The 24,004-nt window shown below is 39.2% G+C and overlaps 2 protein-coding genes across 2 annotated transcripts; both read right to left on the reverse strand.

Moving 5' to 3' along the window:
* Positions 1-3,338: 3,338 nt before the first annotated feature.
* Positions 3,339-6,657, reverse strand: LOC145639835 (uncharacterized). The gene is made up of 3 exons (XM_081691162.1): positions 5,914-6,657; positions 4,478-5,822; positions 3,339-4,366 (listed from the first exon to the last, which is right to left on the reverse strand). The coding sequence occupies exons 1-3, from the start codon at positions 6,655-6,657 to the stop codon at positions 3,339-3,341; spliced, it is 3,117 nt and encodes a 1,038-aa protein (XP_081547288.1).
* Positions 6,658-14,128: 7,471 nt separating this feature from the next.
* LOC145639836 (uncharacterized) lies at positions 14,129-16,386 on the reverse strand. The gene is made up of 5 exons (XM_081691164.1): positions 15,774-16,386; positions 15,640-15,725; positions 15,452-15,539; positions 14,455-14,848; positions 14,129-14,327 (listed from the first exon to the last, which is right to left on the reverse strand). The coding sequence occupies exons 1-5, from the start codon at positions 16,384-16,386 to the stop codon at positions 14,129-14,131; spliced, it is 1,380 nt and encodes a 459-aa protein (XP_081547290.1).
* Positions 16,387-24,004: the final 7,618 nt, after the last annotated feature.

Below are 24,004 nucleotides of genomic sequence, written 5' to 3' on the forward strand. Positions count from 1 at the left end.
ATAAGCGGCAATTACAAATCAATCATTGATACTTATATATTAAGACTTTATATATCTAATCTATATATAAAATTGATCTACATACGAGTAAAAATTTAGAATATGCGACTCAAATTTAAATTTAGAATATGCGACTCAAATTTAAATTTAGAACATATGACTAATAATTTTGAACATGTGTTTGAGCAATAATTTAGAACATCTAATTCAAGAATTAGATATAGCACTGTCAAAACGGTTTGACAGTTCGGTTTCGGTTCGGTTTGAAATCGGTTCGGTAGTTAATCGGGTCGGTTTGGAATCGGTTTAATTGTCTCGCGGGTCGGTTTTGGTTCGGTTTAAATAGTTATCGGTTCGATTCGGTTTCGGTTTATTCTTAAGCGGTTTTAATTCGGTTCGGGTTGTAAACAGTCCGGGTAATAAACGGTTCGGTGCAGGCGGGTTGCGGTTTGTTAACGGTGCGGTGTAAACGGTTTTTATCCCGGTTCAAACAGTTTCGGGTTGGAAACGGTTTCGGGTTAGAAACAGTTCGGTTCTTTTTGGGTTCAGTTTATAACTGGTTCGGATCTTTTTTGGTTCAGTTTTTAAATGGTTCGGTTCTTTTTCGGTTCAATTTATAACTGGTTCGGTTATTCGATGGTTTAACCACTTTAACTTATTCATATCGGTTCCATTTTAAGTTTACTAAATTACGGTTCGGGTCGGTTTTCGGTTTCAAAAAATAAATTGTTTATCGAGTTGTTTGGATTCGGGCAGTTAAATGGCTTTGGTTTGAAATTTGATAGTACTTGCTAACCTTTTGCGTTTACAAGTTTTATATAAAGTCTGCAAGTCGTGAATCATTTCATATTTAGGCAACATATTATAAATAAATTCTCATTGATTTTATAAATACATATTATGTCCTGTTTCAAGTTTAGTCATACTGATTTTACTAGTTTATTACGAAGTAGATTATAAGAGTTAGTGTATTAATGTATAATTGTTATACAATTAGGTTATTATATGCTTCTTATTTAATCATTTATATACTACGCACACAATCATAATCATGATTTGATGAGTTCTTGACTTCTTGTGAAATAGAAATTTGCAGTTTGGTTCATAAACGGTTCGGTTTATAACCAGTTCGTTTTACAATCAGTTCGGTTTTTAAATGGTTCGGTGCAAACGGGTAGCAGTTTGCTAACGGTTCGGTGTAAGCGGTTTTTTTTGCCAGTTCAAACGGTTTCGGTTTAGATACGGTTCGGTTCTTTTTCAGTTCGGTTTTCATTCAGTTCGGTTTATATTCGGTTCAGTTTGTTAACGGGTTCGGTTCTTAAACGGTTTACCATTACTCGGGTCGATTCGGTTTCGGGTTTGCTAAAATACGGTTCGAATCGGTTTTCGGTTTCAAAAAATTCGGTTTTTAATCGGTTCGGTTCTCATTTGGGTCGGTCGGTTTCGGGCAGTTAAACGGTTTCGGTTTGAAATTTGACAGCACTAATTAGATATGATTAAAATTTAGAACATTTGATTTTTTTTTTTTTTTTTTTTTTTTTTTTTTTTTACAAAAGCCGCTGCTTAGCACATATTATTAATTCACCAAAAGTTCAATATCGTTACATAAGACCCCCTGAATTTCAGGAGGGTACTCTTCAAGCCAAACACGATACTCATTGAAACTAAAACTTAACTTTGCTAAGTCATGAGCAACCTCATTACCCGACCTTTTAACAAAAGAAAAATCACAGCTAATACACTTCTCAGCAAGCAACAAAATATCCTTCACCAAAATATCAAAACAGCAGGGAGGAGTATAGCCCTTTTTCATGTGGTGGAAGAGCTTTAAATTGTCAGTCTCAAGGATCAATCTTCTAAAGCCTGCATCCAACGCTATCTTGAGACTTGCTCTCATTGCCATAGCTTCCCCGATATCTACTTCCACCTTCCCAAAATCAGACGAGCAAAAGACAACCACAGCATCCTGTAGGGAATAATTTCAAGCCTTTAAAATCCCACTAGCTTGAACCCCACTGTGATCATACACTAAAGTACGGTGGCGTCCAAAAGGGAAGAAGATAGAGCAAAAGAGTCGCCAACAAGTTTTTAAGGAACTTGTAAACCGTTCACGAGGTGAAGGTTACACCCCTTAACGATCCAAGAGATCGTCAACTCCATAAGGTCATGAACCAAATAAGGGTTCGGGGATGAAGGTACAAATCCAACCTAAAAGAGATTGAACCTGCCCTAATAATAGGCCTCTACTTTATTCTGCTCGTATTCATGTGCGCTTTCTGACTAACATACAATCAATAGGATTAACCCTAAACCTGTTTAATCTATGTTGGTTGAACATTAATGCACAAATAAACTATTATTGGCGATCACTTGAATTATAATCACATTAACCCTAACAAGATTATTAAATATCTTATTAAGCGTGGTTGCAAGTACAAATTCCCTTTAAACATGCAATAAAGGTGATCAAGTAATAAATAATAAAAAATATATCAAGCAACATAATCAATAATAATCAACATTATTAATAACAATAATATCAATCATAATCATAATCATATTAAAGCATAGCAAGATCCTAGGCATGATACTAACAAGATTAATAACAAACCCTAGCATGTCTTTTTTTTTTTTTTTTTTTGACAATAGCAAAGGAAAACAAAGTACTACGGAAAACTAGACAAGGTATTCCGACAATTCCTAGCTATGTCGTCCACCTTTTGAACCTGGTTCCTCTGAAATTTTAAGATTGTGCACCTCCGAAAAACCGATCCAACCTCCCTTAATTCTTTTAGAATCCAGGTTATTAGAATATCTCTACCTAGATTATCCTGTAAGTTGTCCAGAAGAGAGGTTGAATCGGATAAGATAAGAATCCCTTGCTTACCTTTGGCATGGGCCCATTTCATTGCTTCAAGGCAAGCCCAAGCCTCGCAATGGAGCACCGATGATGTTGCTCCATGTTTCCCACCTTCTTCCAGGTCATGGCCTTGAGAATTGTTCTTGACCGCCCAACCAATGCCCGCCCTTGTAGTCTTCTTATCCCAGGACCCATCCACTTCTACTATGAAATCATCAAACCCATCCGTCTCTTTACCTAGATGAACGTAATTGAAACCCGGGGGAATGATTGGGTCATTCCCACTGTTAGCCCCCACATCCCTAGCCAAGTGTCCTTGTTGTGTGAAAGTCTCGTGATCTTTCATTGCTAGATTTATAAACTCCATCACTTGTGCTCTCGTACTCCTAGCATTCCTGAAACATCTTTCATTCCTTGACTTCCATAGCCCCCATAAAGTTGCAATAAACAACGCACAGCGGTGGCTGTGCTTACCATCCTAGCTATAAAAGAGCAGGATATAGTGCTGAATCCAACCTTTCAAAAGGTTGGTCTCAGGAGAGTCATGGCAAATAGAAAGAGGGCCATTCACCCAAACTTCCTTTGCCAAAATACAGAATCTAAAAAGATGATGGATGTCCTCCAAGGCCACCCCACAGTGATCACAAACCTCATTCAGTTGGATACCCCTTCTAGCCAGATTTGCTTTAGCTGCAATGCCATCATGAAAAAGTTTCCATAGGAAGAGCTTCCATTTTGGCTGGATATCCATTCTCCAAATCAGTTTTACAAAGGTCTGGTCCCTATCCTGGAAAACGGAATTTTCTAGTCCCAGATCTTTAGATAAAAAGTAATAGTCAGTCTTCACCGTGTACCTTCCTGAGGGATGATATTTCCAGTAAAGGAAATCATCCTCGCTAGAATGCGGGAGTTCCATTGAAAGAATGGATTTGGCACTGTCCCATTCAAAACATTCCCTAATCCTTCCAGCTTTCCAAGAGCCCGAGTCCTCATCTATAAAGTCCTTCACTTTCCAATGTACAGCTGCCCTTAGAGATTGTTGTGAGTTCACCAGTGGTATCTCCCCCCTTACCCAGGGCATACTGATAGCCTTGATATTTTCCCCATTTCCTACCTTCCAAGCAAATCCATCTCTGAACACCCGGGTAACCTTTTGAAGGCTAGATCTTCCCATAGAGGGGTTTCCTGTTCTCACCAGGGAATTAGCAAAGTTGCGAATACCCCCCTCTTTAAAACCCTTATGAACCCTCGAGAGAAGCAGCTGGGGGTTTTGGTGCATCCTAGAGGCTTGTTTGAAGAGGAGAGCATCATTTAGGGCTGATGAGCCTCTAATCCCTAATCCTCCCATACTCTTTGGTAGATGAGTGATGCTCCTGCTTACCCAGTGTAGCCCTTTGTTGCCATTATTTGACCACCAAAACCGAGTAATTAAGGAGTCAATCTTGTTTGCAATGCTCTGAGGAAGTTTCAAACACTTCATGACATGGGCTGACATGCTAATGAGCACTGTGTTGATAAGAATTAGCTTTGCAGGTTGAGACAGACGCAAGGAGGCCTAAGAAACAATTTTTTCTGAAACTTTGTCCACCAAAAATTGGAAGTGAGACTTCTTCTTACCTTGAATATCAACCGGGGCTCCTAAATAAATCCCCATATTTCCAGTTTCAGGCATGGCTAGACTTTCCTTCACAACTGTCCTTTTACCACTATCGACCCCTGGAGAGAACTTTATAAACGATTTTTGGAGATTTAATTGTTGCCCCGAGGCTTTCCCAAACCTCTGAAGGATGTCAGTGATGCAATCACAGGAAGCCTCGTTTGCTTTGAAGAAAAGCATAATATCATCTGCAAAGAAAAGATGAGAGATCGAAGGGGACCTGCGTGAAACTTTTAACCCCTGAAATTGATTTATATCCTCTGCTAGAGATAACATTCTCGAGAGGATATCCATGCAGAGAATGAAGAGATACGGGGAGAGAGGGTCCCCCTGTCTAAGACCGCATTTAGGTGTGAAGTGATCTGAAGTTTTCCTGTTGATTACAGCTTTAAAACTTACCGTTGAGATGCACTGTGAAACCATCTTCACCCAGTGATCAGAGAAACCGTAGGCCTGAAGGACTTTAAGGAGAAAAAGCCAATCCACCCTGTCATAGGCCTTTGACATATCTATCTTAACTGCTGTATAGTTTGAGCCTTTCTTGGAATTTATAAGGTGCATAAGCTCGTGACTCAGGAGGATGTTGTCTTCCATGTATCTTCCTGGAATGAAGGCACTCTGGTTTTCTGTGATAAGCCTGGGGAGAATGACCTTTAGCCTATTAACAAGGCATTTTGAGATGCACTTATAAATCGTGTTGCAGAGACTGATAGGTCTAAATTGACTGGCGACTTCCGGCACTTTAACCTTTGGGATCAGAACAAGAAGAGATTGGTTCCATTCCTTCAACATGTTACCTGATCTCAAAAACTGCTTCACACTGTCAACAACTAAATTCCCTACCTCCTCCCAGTAGACTTTAAAGAAGTCTACCGTGAAACCATCTGGACCCGGAGATTTAGAACAGTGCATATCCAACATTGCTTTTTTGATTTCCCCCTCTGTAAAGCCTTTATCCAACCAAACCCGATCCTCTTCAGAAAGAGAAGAGGTGTCCAGTTGACGGAGAAGAAGATCAATTTCTTCTCCATGATTATCACTAGTCACCGGGTTATAAATATCCTTGATTGAAGAGAGAATTACCTCTTCTACATCCTTTTGCCCCTCTACCCAAGTATCATTGTCATTCTTTAGGGTAAGAATCTCGTTGGCTTGTTGCCTCTGCTTTACCTTCCTATACATTGTAGGGGTTGGGCAATCCCCAAACTTCACCCAATTAGCCTTCATCCTTTTTTTCCAGAAGCTAAAACTCAGCTGGCTTTCTGGAATGAGCAAATTTATATGCTGGATGTACCCTTCCCCTTCCTGAAGAGTGTTGACCTTCAACCCCTTACTTTGAAGATCTCTAGAAAGCTTCCTCCAGTTGATCCCCCAGACCTTTTTATTTTCCAAGCACCAGAATTGGAGCTTTGATCTTAGCATACCCAGTTTTTCTCGACAACTGGAACATGTGTGAACCCCGAATTTCATCTTTCCAAGTAGTCTTAACAATTTCTTTGACTTCCGGGAAGGTCAGACACCAATTTTCAATCTGATAAGGCCTATTAGAAGGAGAAGAGCTAGGCTTATCACAATAAATAATAGCTGCATGATCAGAACATACAATCGGTTCATGGGAGATTCTCCCATCGGGGGAATGGATAAACCATTCCTCTGTGATATATGCACGATCTAGCCTTTCCAGGATGAGCTCGTTGCCCTCCCTTTTGTTGCTCCATGTGAACCTAGGCCCCGAAAAAGGAACCTCCGTTACATTGCTGCTGAATCTAAAGTCTAGAAAGGCATCAAGCCCTCTAATTTGAGTGGAGCCACCAAGTTTATCACTTCCACTCTCTATTTGGTTAAAATCACCTATGACCAAGACATTTCTGTACTCTTCTAGGAACCATTGAAGTTGTTCCCAAACAATACTTCTATTTTCTACTCTAGGCTCGCCATAAAAAAACAGTACATACTTAATACTTCCATTACATTCATAAATCTTACAAAGGATGAAATTTTTTGAGGAAAACAAACAATCTACTACAACATTTGACCAAACTAAAACTAGGAGACCCCCACTACTTCCTTCCGAATCCCAACCAAAATAGGAAGTAGGACCTAGACCACTTAAACTATCCGCCGCCTTATCAAAATCCATCTTAGTTTCCGAGAGAAACAAAAACATAGGTAGCTTGGAACGTTGGAGCCACACTAGGTAGGGAATTGCAAGAGAGTGTGGATCATTAAGACCCCTGCAATTCCACGCCACAACATTCATATTCCTTTTGGGGGCTGACTGGGAGCAGCCTCCTCACCCTTCGAAACTGATTTCATTGATTCAAAAATAGTAAACTGAAGATCAATGTCCATATCATCCCTTACCTCCCTAAAAACTAATGTCACCTCCTCACTCTTTTGCCTCTTGCATGACTTGGAGGAAGACGAAGATATGTCTTGAGAGCGTTTGTTCTTGCCCCTCATACGAATATCACCATCGATATCCACATCAAATTCCCTTGCCATGTCGGGATCAGAGATTGCTTTGGAAGCAAATTTGTTGCCCCCCTTTTCATATTTGAGCCATATGGAGAAGCCCCCTTTCTCGGACCATCTCTGAAGCCTCTTAAGCCTCTTCCTTCCTACCCATTCCACAACAGATTCATCATACCTGATTGAGTCTCCATCACAAGAATGTGGAAGGTGCCCAACTGCCTCCCTTATCCGCTTTTTGTCATTTGCACTATCATCATAATTAAATAATTCAGTAAAGTTAAAAGAGCTAAGATGAGATACCGGAGTATTAGGAGGATCAAATTCCGTAAGGGGGAGGTTTGGGAGCCCCCCCAAATCAGATGGAGACAGCCTAAGAAAAGGCGAGAGAGTGGCTCTTGCCGTTCGGTGAATAGCTTGGATCTCCTCCCTTCTCGCACTACGAATCCCCAACGACAGAATTGTACTTGCTTCCATTATGCATGCATACTCCTCCTCCGCCTGCTGTTCAATCTCCCCAAGCCTTCGAGTTGCCATGATCGAAGTCCCCTCCAACCAATGTTGCGAACCTGAACCGATGGGCAGCTCTAGACCTCTGTTATTACCCGCTTCGACACCTAGCAAATCAGCCGCGTTCCTTGCTAAATCCAAGGAAGTAGCAGCCCACTCGGAGATCCCAAGCGTATGAAAATTGTACCTGGACCTCCTCCCGGTCTAGGCGCATTTCGAGCCGAGGAAGACTCACCAACCTCATATTGTGAGTCAGCAAATAGGCGCCGTGCCGGAGGTGGGAAAAAACCTGCAGCTCGATCCCCTCCTATTCTGACAGCAGTCGGCCTTGTTGGGGTTGGCCATCCACCCCTTATTTCCATTTCCATTTCTTGCGAGGCTTGTTCACACCCCGCACCAGAAACCCGAGTATTCCCCAAAATAGGATTACTCATATTGCGGTTTAGAGACCCTTCTCGAACAAACTCCGCATACGGATCCCCTCTTAATCCTAAGCGCCTGCCAGGAGAAAGTTCGAGGTCCGGCCTAATTGGCTCGGTCTCCATCTCGACTATCTCTGAGTCATCATTTGACAACTCCTCTTCCCCTGTATGGAACTGTTCGCTTCCATCACTATCTTGAGAAGAAAACGGTTCATCATACGGGTGGCCTTCATCAAACCCCATGTTTTCTCTTGGCACTCTCCTATACAACGGAGATTCTTCCGGGATTTCAAACTGACGGAGATCAATTCCCGAGTTTCAAAACCTATACCAATCCGGGAGCCCTCGAATAAAGTTTGTGTAGAAGGGGTACTCGGCTGGGCCGTATAGCACCCTTATGCCGTCTTCTTCTACCTCGTCCAACCTTCTCCTCACTCTCCTTCTTGCTATCACCGAGTGAAGCTTGCATCTATAAGTCGAGTGACCGACGCACCCACAAGACTTGCAGAACTTGTACACGCCCTCATATCTCAAATACACCCAAATTACCCGATTGCCTTCAAGAGGTATAAAACACCCTGGAATCAGCGGCATAGAGAGATCGATCAGGATTCGAGCCCTTAGTTCAGCATGGGCAGGGAGACCATCTCCTTCATGGTCGAGTTCTTCAATATACCCCACGTGCCTAAATATTTGTCTCGCCCAACTTTCAGTGAGGTAGGCAAGGGGAAGACCGTAAACCCTTACCCAAACACTCGTGAAAAGCTCATATATTGAGGCGCAAGGTCAACCTCGTACCTTCGAAAATTAATTATTCTCCCATCGAATATTGTTGTACTATCCCGTACGAGGCTTTCCTGATCTCTATGGCTGCTACATTCGAACAGAAAATATGGGCCAGATCTGTGGACCCGAATTCCCCTCTCGTAATCCAACGAGAGTTCACAATATGTTGAATATAGTGAGCAGAAGGGGGGTGTGGACCAATAAATAACCCAATTACACTTGAGTTGAAATTTATCGAAACATTGTTTATACTAAAGTCCGCAGGAGTGGGAATAAGAGGTCCCCCCCTCAGATCTCGAATATGGCGATTTTCCTGATTATTTGGAGGGTTGTTATCGTTGCTCATAGTGAAAGACAGAAGGAATAAACTAGGAAAGGACTAGGTAAATAAAGAAGAAGAATTTAATTTAGAAACTTAGAGGGGAGAAGTGAAAGATACAGAAGAATTAAACATTTAGAAGAAGAGAAAAAGACAGAAGAATGAGGAATTTTGATGTTAAGAAGGAATGAGTTACAGATCTGAAATGCTTAGCATTTATAGACGAACTTAAGTTCTTGGAATATTAAACAGGGATGCGCATGGGGAGCAAGCTCACTGGAACATTTAATCTCTAATTGAATAGCCGCCTAATGCTATTAATACCTGCGCCTGTAATAAGAGTGTAAAAACTGCTCTAAATGTATTGGTTGAATAAAACGAAGCGCCTCTCAGTGAATGTTGGAAGAAGTCCAATACTGGGAAAAGGCCAACTCCTTTTATGAGAAACGAGGAGCAAATAAATACTGAGAATAAATGTCTTGAAATCCGAAAAAGAGAATCAGAAGACTAAGGACACAAGCAAACAATTGATATCCCTTCACTGCAGAAGGAGATTAAGATAGAGAAACGAAGAAAACAAGCATGCAAACAAAGATAAGGGCTAAGGACTCTAGCTGAAAACTAGTAAACTCACTTTCTAGTGAGAGATGCTCCCAATTTTAGAGAGAGGATGACTGATACATGATCTAAAATTTGAAACCCTAGCATGTCACTAAGCAATAAAAATCAAATCTTTAACCCTAACATGATACTAACAATCATAAATATTAGGAAGAAAATAGGAAGCATCGTACTTTTAATCATACTTAATATTAAAGTTACCCTAGACATGGTACTAGGAATTAAAATAACAATCTAAGCATGATTTCTACATCATAATATCAATTAAACCATTAAAGTACTTACTTGGATGCCTCGTACCTCTTTCTAATAACAAAATACACGCGTTAGTAACTTCAAGGAAAATAATAATCAAAACAATTAAATTAAATTAAATAATTGAAAGAGAGATTTGGGACCAAACCCTCAGAAATTAAAACCTTTCACGTCTAGGGCGAAGGCAACTTCGAATATGGCTAGGTGTTTCTAGATCTTGCGAATGCGGAATTTTATATTAAAAAGCAAAGTTTAGAAATAAATACTAAAGAATTAATATTATTGAAAATTGATGAAAGAAAGATGAAGAGTGAATGAAGAATGAATTAAAAGAATTTGATGAATGATTGATGCTTGTTGATGAATGATGAAGATAGTTGGTGAATGAAGAGAGTTGATTAAAACTTAAGAATAAAGATAATTGGTGAATGATAGATGTAGATGATGATTGAAAACGGAGTTTTTGATACGATATTTATAGAGAAAATCATCCAAAAAAGATAATTTAACAAAACAGAGTCTGAAGATCGCAAAAACAACCTTGGCGCCAACCCTGGCTAACTGGCGCCAGGCACCAGTGACTAGCGCCAGGCGCCAATGGCTAGCGTCTGGCGCCAAGCCTGGTTCCAGGCGCCAAGGCCTGGGGTTGGACGCCAAAGTGGTTTTCAACGCGTTTTCGAAAATCTGATAAATTTCCTGTACTGGAAGATAAAATAATATAATTTCAATCGAAAATGCTATTTGATCTTGATTAAAACTCTGAAGAGTCCTAATTGAATTAGGAATGAAAAGAACCTTCTAGAATGTTCTAGAAGACTAAAACCATTCCTAATTGCATTAGGAATGATAAATTATATTAGGCCCTCCCCTAGATCATTGGGCCGTACGTAAAGCTCAAACCGGACCCAGTTTGGTAAATTGGCCATAACTTCCTCAATATTCATCGGAATTGGGCTTATAATATATCGTTGGAAAGGTCTTTGCAAGCCCCATCCAACTACACCACTATTGGACCCATATCATGGACCAACCAAACTGGATTGGCTGTTTTCTTAAAATAAAGTTTTCAAAAACAGGGAGAAGAGAAAAGAAATAAAACTTTCCGCAACACTAGACCTTTCCACACTTTCGTTTCATTCGATTATGATTCGACGTGTGTGGGGAATAATTTCAAGCCTTTAAAATCCCACTAGCTTGAACCCCACTGTGATCATACACTAAAGTACGGTGGCGTCCAAAAGGGAAGAAGATAGAGCAAAAGAGTCGCCAACAAGTTTTTAAGGAACTTGTAAACCGTTCACGAGGTGAAGGTTACACCCCTTAACGATCCAAGAGATCGTCAACTCCATAAGGTCATGAACCAAAATAGGGTTCGGGGATGATGGTACAAATCCAACCTAAAAGAGATTGAACCTGCCCTAATAATAGGCCTCTACTTTATTCTGCTCGTATTCATGTGCGCTTTCTGACTAACATACAATCAATAGGATCAACCCTAAACCTGTTTAATCTATGTTGGTTGAATTTAATGCACAAATAAACTATTATTGGCGATCACTTGAATTATAATCACAATTAACCTAACAAGATTATTAATTATCTTATTAAGCGTGATTGCAAATACAAATTCCCTTTAAACATACATAAAAGGTGATCAAGCAATAAAGAATATATAATATATATCAAGCAACATAATAAATAATAAACATCATTAATAATAATAATCATATCATAATCATAATCATCATAATCATGTTAAAGCACAGCAAGATCCTAGGCATGATACTAACAAGATTAATAACAAACCCTAGCATGTCACTAAGCAATAAAAATCAAATCTTTAGCCCTAACATGATACTAACATGAATTAATATTAGGAAGAACATAGGAAGCATCATAGCAATCATATTTGATATTAAAATTAACCTAGACATGATACTAGGAATATCATAATAACAATATGAACATGATATCTACATCATAATATCAATTAATCAATTAAAGTACTTACTTGGATGCCTCGTACTTCTTTCTAATTACAAAATACACACGTTAGTAACTTCAAGGAAAATAAATAATCAAAGCAATTAAATTAAATAATCGAAAGAGAGATTTGGGACCAAACCCTCAGAAATTAAAACCTTTCACGTCTAAGGCGAAGGCAACTTCGAATATGGCTAGGTGCTTCAAGATCTTGTGAATGCGGAATTTTGTATGAAAAAGCAAGAAAGAAAGAATGAATGAAGAGATGAATGAATTCAAAGAATTTGATGAATGATTGAGAGTTGATGAAAACTTAAGAATAAAGAGAATTGGTAAATGATAGATGATGAAGATAGTTGATGAAGACTTAAGAATAAGAAGAATTCGTGAATGAAAACGGAGTTTTTGATACGATATTTATAAAGAAAATCGGCCAAAAAAGATAATTTATCAAAACAGAGTCTGAAAATCACATAAACAACTTGGCGCCAGCCCTGGCTTATTGGCGCCAGGACCAGTGGCTAGCGCCAGGCGCCAATGGCTGGCGTCTGGCGCCAATCCTGGTTCCAGGCGCCAAGGCCTGGGGTTGGACGCCAAACCGGCTTTTAACACGTTTTCGAAACTATGATAATTTTACCGTACTGGAAGATAAAATAATATAATTTCAGTCGAAAATGCTATTTGATCTAATTAAAACTCTAAAGAATCCTAATTGAATTAAGAATGATAAGACCTTCTAGAATGTTCTATAAGACCAAAACCATTCCTAATTACATTAGGAATGATAAATCATATTAGGCCCTCCCCTAGATCATTGGGCCGTACTTAAAACTCAAACCGGGCCCAGTTTAGTAAATTGGCCATAACTTCCTCAATATTCATCGGAATTGGGCTTATAATATATCGTTGGAAAGGTCTTTGCAAGCCCTATCCAACTACACCACTATTGGACCCTTATCATGGACCAACCAAACTGAATTGGCTGTTTTCTTAAAATAAAGTTTTCAAAAACAGAGAGAAGAGAAAGGAAAAGAAATAAAACTTTCCGCAACACTAGACCTTTCCACACTTTCGTTTCATTCGATCATGATTCGACGTGAAAGGTACTCATCACTGGGTTTGGTTTTGGGGAGACACAAATGGGTGTCTACAACGTGAAAGGCACTCGTCACCGGGTTTGGTTTTGGGGAGACACAAATGGGTGTCTACACATCCCCATACTCATCCCTCAAGACCCCTCCTATTCCCAACTTGCAATCCTGAAATGCTGCGTCTGTATTCAACTTGTACAGACCAGCAGCATGGGCCTTCCAGCAGGAGCTCAAGTGCGTCTATTGCTGCATCACAGCAGCCTTGGTGTTAGCTTCTTCAAATTCTCCCACCAAAGCCATTGACTTATGTATAATATCAACCTCTCTTTTCTCTTTTCTCTCAAACACCCAAGCATTCCTTTACAACCAAATTCCCCACGCCAAACACCAAAAAATATCCCACCATTTAGCTTCTTTCATTTTTCCATACATCGTGTTGCACCAAGATCGAAAGCAATCAGAGTGCCCTGCACTTGTGTCCAGTCTAAGGGCCGAGTGTCTCCATATAGATGAGGCTGCAGAGCAGGTGAGAAGCATATGAGCAGTAGTCTCCTCCTCTTCCCCACAAATGGGACAATGCTGATCAACATTCAACCCCCTAGCCAATAACCGTGCCATTACATGCAGGCCCTCCCTCACACATCTCCACGCAAATAATTTAACTTTTGGTGGAATGCAAGCATGCCATATACTCTTCCAATTGAAATCAATCTGACTACGCGATGATGTTGCTTTTGTCCTAAACTCTTCTTCAACCAAGAGATTATAGGCACTCTTTACACTATAAAATCCATCTTTCGAGTGATGCCAAGACCAAGCATCTTCCTCATCAAACAAACGGACAGGGATACTACATATGGCATCTATTTCGTGCTGAGTAAACACATCAGTCAACATATCCAAATTCCAGCTCTGATTTTCCACCAAATCCTTCACATACATTGGAGTATCACTTCCTTCCCTCTTTGGTGACATAATACGAAACATTGGTAGGCTCGGCACCCATGGGTCTTCCCATATACGGACACTGTCACCCTTGCCAATAGTCTTTATAGCACCTTTCTCAGTCACCTCTCTAGCACTAAGGATCGATCTCCACGTGAAACTCATGTTTGGGACAGCTTTAGCATCAAAGAAAGATGAAGTAGGGAATTATTTCCCCTTTAGCACACGAGACATAAGCGAGTCTTTGTTACTCAAAATTCGCCACGCTTGTTTTGCTAGAATAGCCTTGTTAAAAATGCTCATGTTTCTAAACCCCAATCCTCCCTTATTTTTAGCACGAAGCATCTTCTCCCACCCTATCCAACTCATCTTTCGTTCATCCCCTTTTTGCCCCCAAAAGAAACCCCTACACAATTTTTCTATCTCATTTAGAATTCCAACGGGAATAGAAAAAAATTGCATAGCATAAGTAGGAATAGCCTGCGCCACTGATTTGATGAGAATTTCCCGACCCGCTTGAGACAAATAATTACCTTTCCAACCTTTGAGCTTCTTCCAAACCCGATCCTGAATACTCTGAATTTTTTTTTTTCTTAGAACTTCCAATATAAGTCGGAAGGCCTAAATATTTATCATGTCCCTCGATAGCCTTAAATGCTAACTTCATCTGAAGCATATTTTTCTTCTCAATATCAATGTTTCGGCTAAAAGACACTTCTGATTTTTCCATATTCAGTTTTCGGCCCGACGCTACCTCATAGGTTGACATAATATCAAGCACTTTGTCAGTTTCCTCTTCATTAGCCCGTATGAATAACAGACTATCATCAGCAAAAAATAGGTGAGATATTGGATCAACATGCCTCCCAATCTTAACACCATGAATAAGCTTTTTCTTTTCTGCATCCCAGAGAAGAGCAGATAAACCTTCAGCACACAAAATGAACAGAAAAGGAGATAAAGGATCTCCTTGCCTCAAACCTCTACTTGGCTTAAAAGCACGAGACGACTGCCAATTTACAAGAACATCAAAAGAAGCCGAAGAGACACATTTCATAATATTCTTCACATAAGAGTCCGTGAAACCAAATTTCATCATCATTTTTTCCAGAATTGAAAAACCCACTCACTCTATCATATGCTTTACTCATATCCAATTTCAACCCCAAGTAACCCTTCTTCCCACTTTTCTTTTTCCGCAAAAAATGAAAACACTAATAAGCCACCAAAATGTTGTCCGTGATTAGTCTACCAGGCACAAACCCACTCAGATACTCGCTAATAATACATGGCAGAATTTTTTTAAGTCTGTTTGCCAACACTTTTGACACAATTTTATATAGTACATTGCACAGACTAATAGGTCTATAATCAACAGGAGACTCACACTTTTTTTTTTTGAAATTAAAACAATGTGTGTCTGATTAATAGAGCCTATATCAGTACCATAATTCAAAATATTCAGAGTATTATCAACTACATCACTTCCGACAACATTACAGAATTTTTGAAAAAATAAAGCAGACATACCATCGGGGCCAGGAGCCTTAGTGGGATGCATCTGGAAAAGAGCTTCACGAACTTCCTCTCCAACAAAAGGGGCCGCAAGATCCTCAAACTGAGCTTCAGAAATTGCAGAGTCCACTTTTATCAATCACAGGGGTCGTATCACATTGTCCACCTGATGAAAATATTTCATCAAAGTGGCGCACAAAAACCTCAGAAATCTGCTCTTCATCTTGAAAAATGTTCCCAGCTGTATCTTTCACTTCTCTGATATGATTTCTCGACTTCCTTTGGATAGCTTTTGTGTGAAAAAATGTAGTATTTTTATCACCATTTTTAAGTCAACCTTGTCTACTCCTTTGCCTCCAATAAGCCTCCTCCCTTCTCTCAAACTCATCCATTCTATCATCCAGAGCTCGAATTTGGGCTATAATCTCATCTGTTTGCGTTTCCCCCATAAGACTCTCCATCGTAGCTCTACACTCCTTCATTTCTTCCATAAAATCACCAAATTTGTTCCTACTCCAAGCACTCAAATTTATCGAAGTATGAGCAATTTTCGAACAAATGTCACCACCCCAATCCCACGCTTCCTTCACAATGTCACTACAAGATTCATCTCGGAGCCACATTTCTTCAAACCTGTATTTTTTGATTTTTTTTTTCTTTTTTATTTTTCCAACACCCTCGCTAATACATAGCAGAATTGGTAGGTGGTCCGACTTCCTCTTCGATACATGCATCACGAAAGAACCAAGGAAGATGTATTTCCATGATTTATTTGCCAAGTAGCGATCGAGCCGCTCTTGCATATTACGTTGACCACCTTGGTTATTTGTCCATGTGAACCCATGACCCACAAATCCCAAGTCCATCAATTCACAAAACTCCACTGCTTCTCTAAAAATATCCGCCTCTGCCATACGGAAATCATTCCCACCTTGCTTCTCACTCGACATCAACATCAAATTAAAATCACCCCCACAAATCCAAGGGATATTCGGTAGGGGTGAGCATGGGATGGGTACCCGTACCGTTAGTACTAACGGTTCGGGTACTATAGACACCCATTTGTGTCTCCCCAAAACCAAACCCAGTGATGAGTACCTTTCACGTCGAATCATAATCGAATGAAACGAAAGTGTGGAAAGGTCTAGTGTTGCGGAAAGTTTTATTTCTTTTCTCTTCTCCCTGATTTTGAAAACTTTATTTTAAGAAAATAGTTAATCCAGTTTGGTTGGTCCATGATATGGGTCCAATAGTGGTGTAGTTGGATGGGCCTTGCAAAGACCTTTCCAACGATATATTATAAGCCCAATTCCAATGAATATTGAGGAAGTTATGGCCAATTTACTAAACTGGGTCCGGTTTGAGCTTTATGTACGGCCCAATGATCTAGGGGAGGGCCTAATATGATTTATCATTCCTAATGCAATTAGGAATGGTTTTAGTCTTCTAGAATCTTCTAGAAGGTTCTTTTCATTCCTAATTCAATTAGCATTGATAAGTTGACTTTGTTGACTTTTCAGAGTTTTAATCAAGATCAAATAGCATTTTCGAGGAAATTATATTATTTTATCTTCCAGTACGGGAAATTTATCAGATTTTCGAAAACGCGTTGAAAACCAGTTTGGCGTCCAACCCCAGGCCTTGGCGCCTGGAACTAGGCTTGGCGCCAGGCGCTAGCCATTGGCGTCTGGCGCTAGCCCCTGGTGCTGGCACCAACTAGCCAGGGCTGGCGCCAATGTTGTTTTGCGATCTTCAGACTCTGTTTTGTTAAATTATCTTTTTTGGATGATTTTCTCTATAAATATCGTATCAAAAATTCCGTTTTCAATCATCATCATCATCTACATCTTTCATTCACCAACTCTCATCATCATCATCTACATCTTTCATTCACCAATTACCAATTTTCACGAATTCTCCTCATTCTTAAGTTTTCATCAACTCTCTTCATTCACAAGTTTTCATTCACGAATTCTCATCAACAATTATTTTTAATTAGCTTTTAATAAACAATCAAGTATTCTTTAGCATTCAATTCTTTCTTGCTTTTTCATACAAAATTCCGCATTCACAAGATCTAGAAACACCTAGCCATATTCGAAGTTGTCTTCGCCCTAGACGTGAAAGGTTTTAATTTCTGAGGGTTTGGTCCCAAATCTCTCTTTCAATTATTTAATTTAATTGTTTGTTTATTATTTTCCTTGAAGTTACTAACGTGTGTATTTTGTTATTAGAAAGAGGTACGAGGCATCCAAGTAAGTACTTTAATTGATTTATTGATATTATGATGTAGATATCATGTTTATATTGTTATTATGATATTCCTAGTATCATGTCTAGGGTAATTTTAATATTAAATATGATTGATATGATGCCTTCTATGCTCTTCCTAATATTAATTCATGTTAGTATCATGTTAGGGCTAAAGATTTGATTTTTATCGTTTAGTGACATGCTAGGGTTTGTTATTAATCTTGTTAGTATCATGCCTAGGATCTTGCTATTATTATTATGCTTTAATATTAACATGAATATGATTATGATTATAATTGTTATAATGATTATGAATATTATTATTTTGATGATTATTTTATTTATGATAATTATTTCAATTATTATTAATATGATGATTATTTTCTTTTATGATTATTATCATGATTATTTCAATTATAATTTATTTTTATGATGATGATTATTTCTTATGTTGCTTGATTATTTATTCTTTATTGCTTGATCACACCTTTATTGCATGTTTAAAGGGAATTTGTACTTGTAATCACGCTTAATAAGATAATTAATAATCTTGTTAGGTTAACTTTGATTATAATTCAAGTGATCGCCAATAATAGTTTATTTGTGCATTAAATTCAACCAACATAGATTAAACAGGTTTAGGGTTAATCCTGTTGATTGTATGTTAGTCAGAAAGCGCACATGAATACGAGCAGAATAAAGTAGAGGCCTATTATTAGGGCAGGTTCAATCTCTTTTAGGTTGGATTTGTACCATCATCCCCGAACCCTTATTTGGTTCATGACCTTATGGAGTTGACGATCTCTTGGATCGTTAAGGGGTGTAACCTTCACCTCGTGAATGGTTTACAAGTTCCTTAAAAACTTGTTGGCGACTCTTTTGCTCTATCTTCTTCCCTTTTGGACGCCACCGTACTTTAGTGTATGATCACAGTGGGGTTCAAGCTAGTGGGATTTTAAAGGCTTGACATTATTCCCCACAGGTACCCGATAACCAATATCACTAAAAGTGATATCCATAACCCGAACCGATAAGTTCGGGTACCCGAAGTTCGGAACGGTTATCGGGTACCCTATAAAGTATCCAATAGTGATAATTAAACTTAAAAAATTAGTTATTATGATATTTTTTAACACTAATTAACAACAATACCACATGATCTTGACCAAATTATTAATAACATTACTAATTATTGATATTATAGTGATTATGAAGTAATGTAACAGTTTAAATATTGAAAAGATAGATTTAAGTAGGAAAAAAAACAAAATAATTGCTTATCGGAACGGGTACCCGTTAATTTTAAAATGATACCAAAAAACCATACCCGATAACAAATTATCGGAACGGGTACCCGAACCGTTATGGTTATCGGATCGGGTACCCTAATTTTCGGAACGGGTTTTCGGGTAGTTTTACTCAGCCCTAATATTCGGGTTGCACTTGAGACTTTCTAGCAAGGTACGAGTAAGGTGCTTATTTTCTGCTTCCGAATGACCATATATTCCTATAAATCTCCATCCCTTTTTATGAGGAATTTTGATCCATGAGTCTATAAGGTGAATAGAGTACAACTTAATTTCAACATCGAAAGAATCCTTCCATAGCAACGCAATACCACCACTTCGTTTCCTTCCTTCTCCTTCACAACTGACAACAAGAATATTACTAAAATTGAGCTGTTTTTAACTCTTTCCATCTCATGAGCTTTTAATTTCGTTTCCGACAAAAAGATCATTTGGGGTTTTTCAAGAACAACCACATTCTTTACAGCATTTATTGCCGAGGTACACCCCAAACCTCTAACATTCCATGAGAGGACGTAATTCATTGATCACCGAGAGCCCATGGTGTGGGGCCCGCCACATTTTGTTTTGTGCTTATAGTCTTACGCTTCTTGCTCACAGTATCAATATCTTCTCCATCAACTGCCATCACATGCTCCTCTTCTAACTCTTCACGCCCTCCCCTTTTAACACCACTTACCTGCTTTTTAACTCCCTCCCCCTTACTCTCACTTTTTAGAATATTAACCTTCCTAAGCCCTCTCCCCGCCTCCCCAAACTTAGCAGCCCCCTCCCTTTCTTCATTCTTTCCCTTATCCTCTATATTTTCCTTTACACCCTCCTTTGGTGACACATGATAACCACTAAAGTCAGAATTTTCTCTAGTGTCCATATCCACCACTCCCTCACTACTATTAAAATCATCTACACTTTCTCCAGCTTTATCCACTATACTCCCTACATCCCTCTCCCCACTCCTTCCCACACTAACATCTTTAGATTTCCCCTCTTCTCCTCCAAGACTCATATTTAAATTAGAGACCTCACTCTTCTTACTCATCGATATGCATATGGTTCTCAAAACCAACTTCCCTTCGCTGCTGTCCCTCACCACAACAAGTCCAACCTCCTTAGTCTGCATAGGAGCCTTTTTTTCTTCTAAATCATGATCAATCAGAGAGGATAAAGCAAGTTTTCGAGCAGCCCCTATAGGTCCCAGCTTTATTACATTCGGGTCATTATAGGTAGGAACCTTCTTGGATGATGCTGACATTTTAATTTTCTCCATCCAGGTCTTCTCTAATTCACGTTCCGCAACATCAATTATGAGTTTCTTTCTTGGTGAAGCTCGCAACCATGGCCCATATTGATACACCATCTTCTCAGCATCCCCTTTTGCATGTTCTTTAAACTGACATTCTCTTTCGGTATGATCAAGTCTACCGCAAAAGAAACAAAAATCAGCAAGCCTCTCATACTTGATATCCACCCATCGAGACTTATTTTTCCCCATAGCTAAGAAAAGACCTCTCCGTAGAGGTTTGTTGATGTCAACCAGCACTTTAATACGCAAACTATCACCCCACCCTAGAGGATCAGATTCATCTGCCTCCAGAAAGCCTCCTAGAAACTCCCCCACATCGTACATCACTTCCAGTGAACGTTTATTCAAAGGCACGTCTAATAATCTAACCCACAAAGGAGTCTTCTTGAAAACAATTTATGGCGGTTGCTCATCACCAAAAACTTCTTGTATCAACATCAATTTCTCGTCAAAAAACCATGGTCTACCCTCTAATACTCGTTCCTTGTCCTCCACACATAAAAATTGAAAAACGAATAGGTTTGTTTCTACAACCCTAATTGCGAATTTCTCTTTTAGTCTCCATACATTCGATAAGGTTCTCTTCATAGCTTCTAAATTATAGGGTTTCACTGTCCATAATTTTCCCACCAACGTGAGATTAATTTTGGCTTTAGTAACATCGCTTACAACTTCTACATAATCACCCCCAAGCACTACACCTTCTTCATCCGTTAAACGCAATTTTTCCCATTCCTTCACCAATTCGTCCCCCATGATTCACAGCACTAACTAAATCTCAGGGAATTTGCCTTCGAAAGATTGAGAAATTGATCAAGATTGGTTTGGAAAGCAAGAAATCGCACTCACAAACCCTAAGTCGGGACTCACTCACCCTAGAGAGGGACTCTTATTATATATTTGGAATTCTTAAACATTTGATTTAAAATTAAGAACGTGTGAATAAAAAATTTAGAACACTTGGTATAAAATATAGAAAATGGGAGTAAAAATATTGAGCATATAAGTAAAAATATAGAACATGTGAGTCAAAATTGGAACATATGCTTTCGAATTTAGAACATATAACTAAAAATTTTAGAACACACGCACGTTTTAAAATTTAGAACATATAAGTTAAAATTTCGGAATAAGTCATTCGAAATTTATAATATATAACTTAACTAATTTATGGTTTAGAACATGTGAGTACTAATTTTAAACATCTGATTTAATTTAGAAAACCTGGGGAAAAGTTTAGAACATCAGATTTAAAATTCATACGAGTAAAAATTTAGAACATAAAAAGTGTTCTCACATAAGAAAAATTCTCACGAGAGTCTTATATATAAAGAGTGTGAGTAATAAAAATATATATATAATAGACTCATCACCTATGTCATGCGGTTCAACCTAGTGAGAATTCCAATCCAGGGGCTGTCTGACGAGGTAGCCTATACAGACTTCTTCAAGGGTCTGAAGGACGGTTCGACCTTTAAGTTTGACCTTTAAGTATCGAGCATAATGATGTTTGCTGAACTTCCGTTATCAACAAGGATTCTCTTGATCATGCAATTTCCTACTAGGAGTGATATCACTAAGCCATCATGATGGTCTTCCACTGCATCACTTTCTTCAAACATGATAGGGATCGGATGTCTATCTTTGACCTTGCTTTTCTGTCGGGCTGATCCATATGGATTTCTTTGGCATGACGCTTTGCTGCTGAATATGTTAAACCGCCCACTTCTGACCCTCCTGATATGAAGCAGATTGTCTTGACTATTGGAGGAGGAGGTGGGGGTCCACCTTGCTGGGACTTCTTCTCCTTTCATGAGACTTTGGACCTGTTTGTTAAGAGTTCTTTGAGATAGCCTTTCTTCAACAGGTATACAACTTCCTTTCTGAGCGCGACACATTCATCGATTGTATGGCCAATATCTGAATGGAAATCACACCATCTTGACGGATCCTTCTTCTCTTCTGGCCTATCATTCTTCCAGGGCCACTGCACGGTGTCTCCCATCTTGTTCAAGGTTCTTATTACACCTGCAGGGTTAACATTGAAACAATATTCATGCAATTTAGGTGGGAGTTCAGGATCTTCCCTCCAATCTGAGAATTTTTCTTCAACAGCATTGACCGATCCTTCATCATAGCGGGACCTCTGGTACGGTTTGAACTAATGGTCCCTCCTGGGAAAGTTGTTCCTTCTTGACGAGCGATCTAGATCGGGAGTTTTTCTTGCGTACACATCTTCTTCAAGCCTAACTTGCGCTGGCCTTAGCTTGCACATCTTCAAAGGTTGCACAGGGATACTTTGTTAATTCCTTATAGAGCTCGCTATGATCCAGCAGCCCCCTCATGAATGCTTCAATTGTTGTGGGAGCATCACATTTATGTATCCCGTTTTTCTCCCTGTTGAACCTGTTAAGATAATCCCTCAAGGATTCTCCGTGTCTCTGCACGACACGGTACAGATGTGAAGATTTGCTTCTCAATCTTTCTGCTGCTTGCGAATTGGATCTTGAATAGGTTCATCATTCCTGCAAAAGATCAAATTGTTCCATTTTCTAAGTTAATAAACCAAGTTAAGGCTGGACCTGACAGAGTGGCTCCAAAGCCTTTGCACATGATAGCCTCCCTGATGTCTCTAGGGATTGAGCTGGTCATCATCTCTTGTTTGTAGAAGGACACGTGCTCACCTGGTTCTGTTGTTCCATCATACATGGGCATATTGGGTGTGCTGAACCTCTTTGGCACTTCCACCATGGTGATCTCCTCTAAGAAGGGTGACTCTATGTAGCCGTCTGCTGCCTCTTCCTCCATGGGCTTTGGCACTCCATGGATCTTTGCAATTTTGGCTTCGAACGCCTTGAGGTACTCCTTGACTACCTTCTCTATCTTTCCCTCCTCTGTTCCTTCCTGCTTGCTTTTCTTGAAGGTTCCAGCATCAATGAAATCTAAATCCACGGTGTCTTCCCTGATGTTAGAAACTTTTTCCCCGTTATTTAACGGGTACGAAAAGTTCCAGACACAAACTGCATGGCTATGCTTTCAGTGCTCTTTCGGGTGTTAACAGTTTTGGATGCAACTGACTGTATTTGGCTACGGAGGGCTTCATTCTGTCTGGTTAGGCTGGTAAACTTGGCTTCGGTTTGGACTTTTTAGGCTAACAATGTTTCAATTAGGCTTTTTGCTGGTCTAGGGTTTGACGGAATGCATTCATTCCTTCATTGATTTCGGCTATAGTGAAGGCAACTGGTTGTCCAGTCATGGTGATTGTCTTGGTTTCGATGAGTTTGGCAGGTTAATTGATTATCAGCCCCACGGTGGGCGCCAAATTGTTTAGGCAAATCTTAGTAAGGTCATTTAGAAATTTGCTTAGGGATCTAGGGGTAATAACAATCAAGCCACAAATATCAAATACAATAACCAAGAATGATAACAAAGCATTAAGTAAACGATTATATTAAAAGAGATTAAGTTTAATGATACAATACTGAGAAAGGATAAGCTTCCTTGTTCAGGAGAGAATAAGTAGAGTAATCAGTTTATATTGATGTATGAGTGCACGTACATGAGTATTATAATATCTAGCTATACTATTTATACCTAGGAACATATAGGGTTACAATTCTTACAAAGATATCAAATATATTCAAACGTGAGAGATCCTCTTGATTTTATTCTATTTCCCTGTTCAGCAAGTGTATTCTTGGCAAG

This window comes from Chenopodium album, chromosome 7, assembly GCF_948465745.1.
Source record: "Chenopodium album chromosome 7, dcCheAlbu1.1, whole genome shotgun sequence".
In the NCBI taxonomy this organism is placed as follows: Eukaryota; Viridiplantae; Streptophyta; class Magnoliopsida; order Caryophyllales; family Amaranthaceae; genus Chenopodium; species Chenopodium album.

Bases quoted from the DNA above. Each gene is read 5' to 3' on its own strand.
- LOC145639836 (XM_081691164.1), bottom strand. From the start codon at position 16,386: ATGTCGAGTGAGAAGCAAGGTGGGAATGATTTCCGTATGGCAGAGGCG. The intron at 15,726-15,773 runs GTTGACTTAAAA...TTCACACAAAAG, and splicing joins GAGGCAAAGGAGTAGACAAG to CTATCCAAAGGAAGTCGAGA. The intron at 14,328-14,454 runs GTAATTATTTGT...AAAATTGTGTAG, and splicing joins GAAGCTCAAAGGTTGGAAAG to GGGTTTCTTTTGGGGGCAAA.
- LOC145639835 (XM_081691162.1), bottom strand. From the start codon at position 6,657: ATGGATTTTGATAAGGCGGCGGATAGTTTAAGTGGTCTAGGTCCTACT. The intron at 5,823-5,913 runs GTGCTTGGAAAA...AACACTCTTCAG, and splicing joins AGATCAAAGCTCCAATTCTG to GAAGGGGAAGGGTACATCCA. The intron at 4,367-4,477 runs GTAAGAAGAAGT...TTATCAACACAG, and splicing joins AGCCCCGGTTGATATTCAAG to TGCTCATTAGCATGTCAGCC.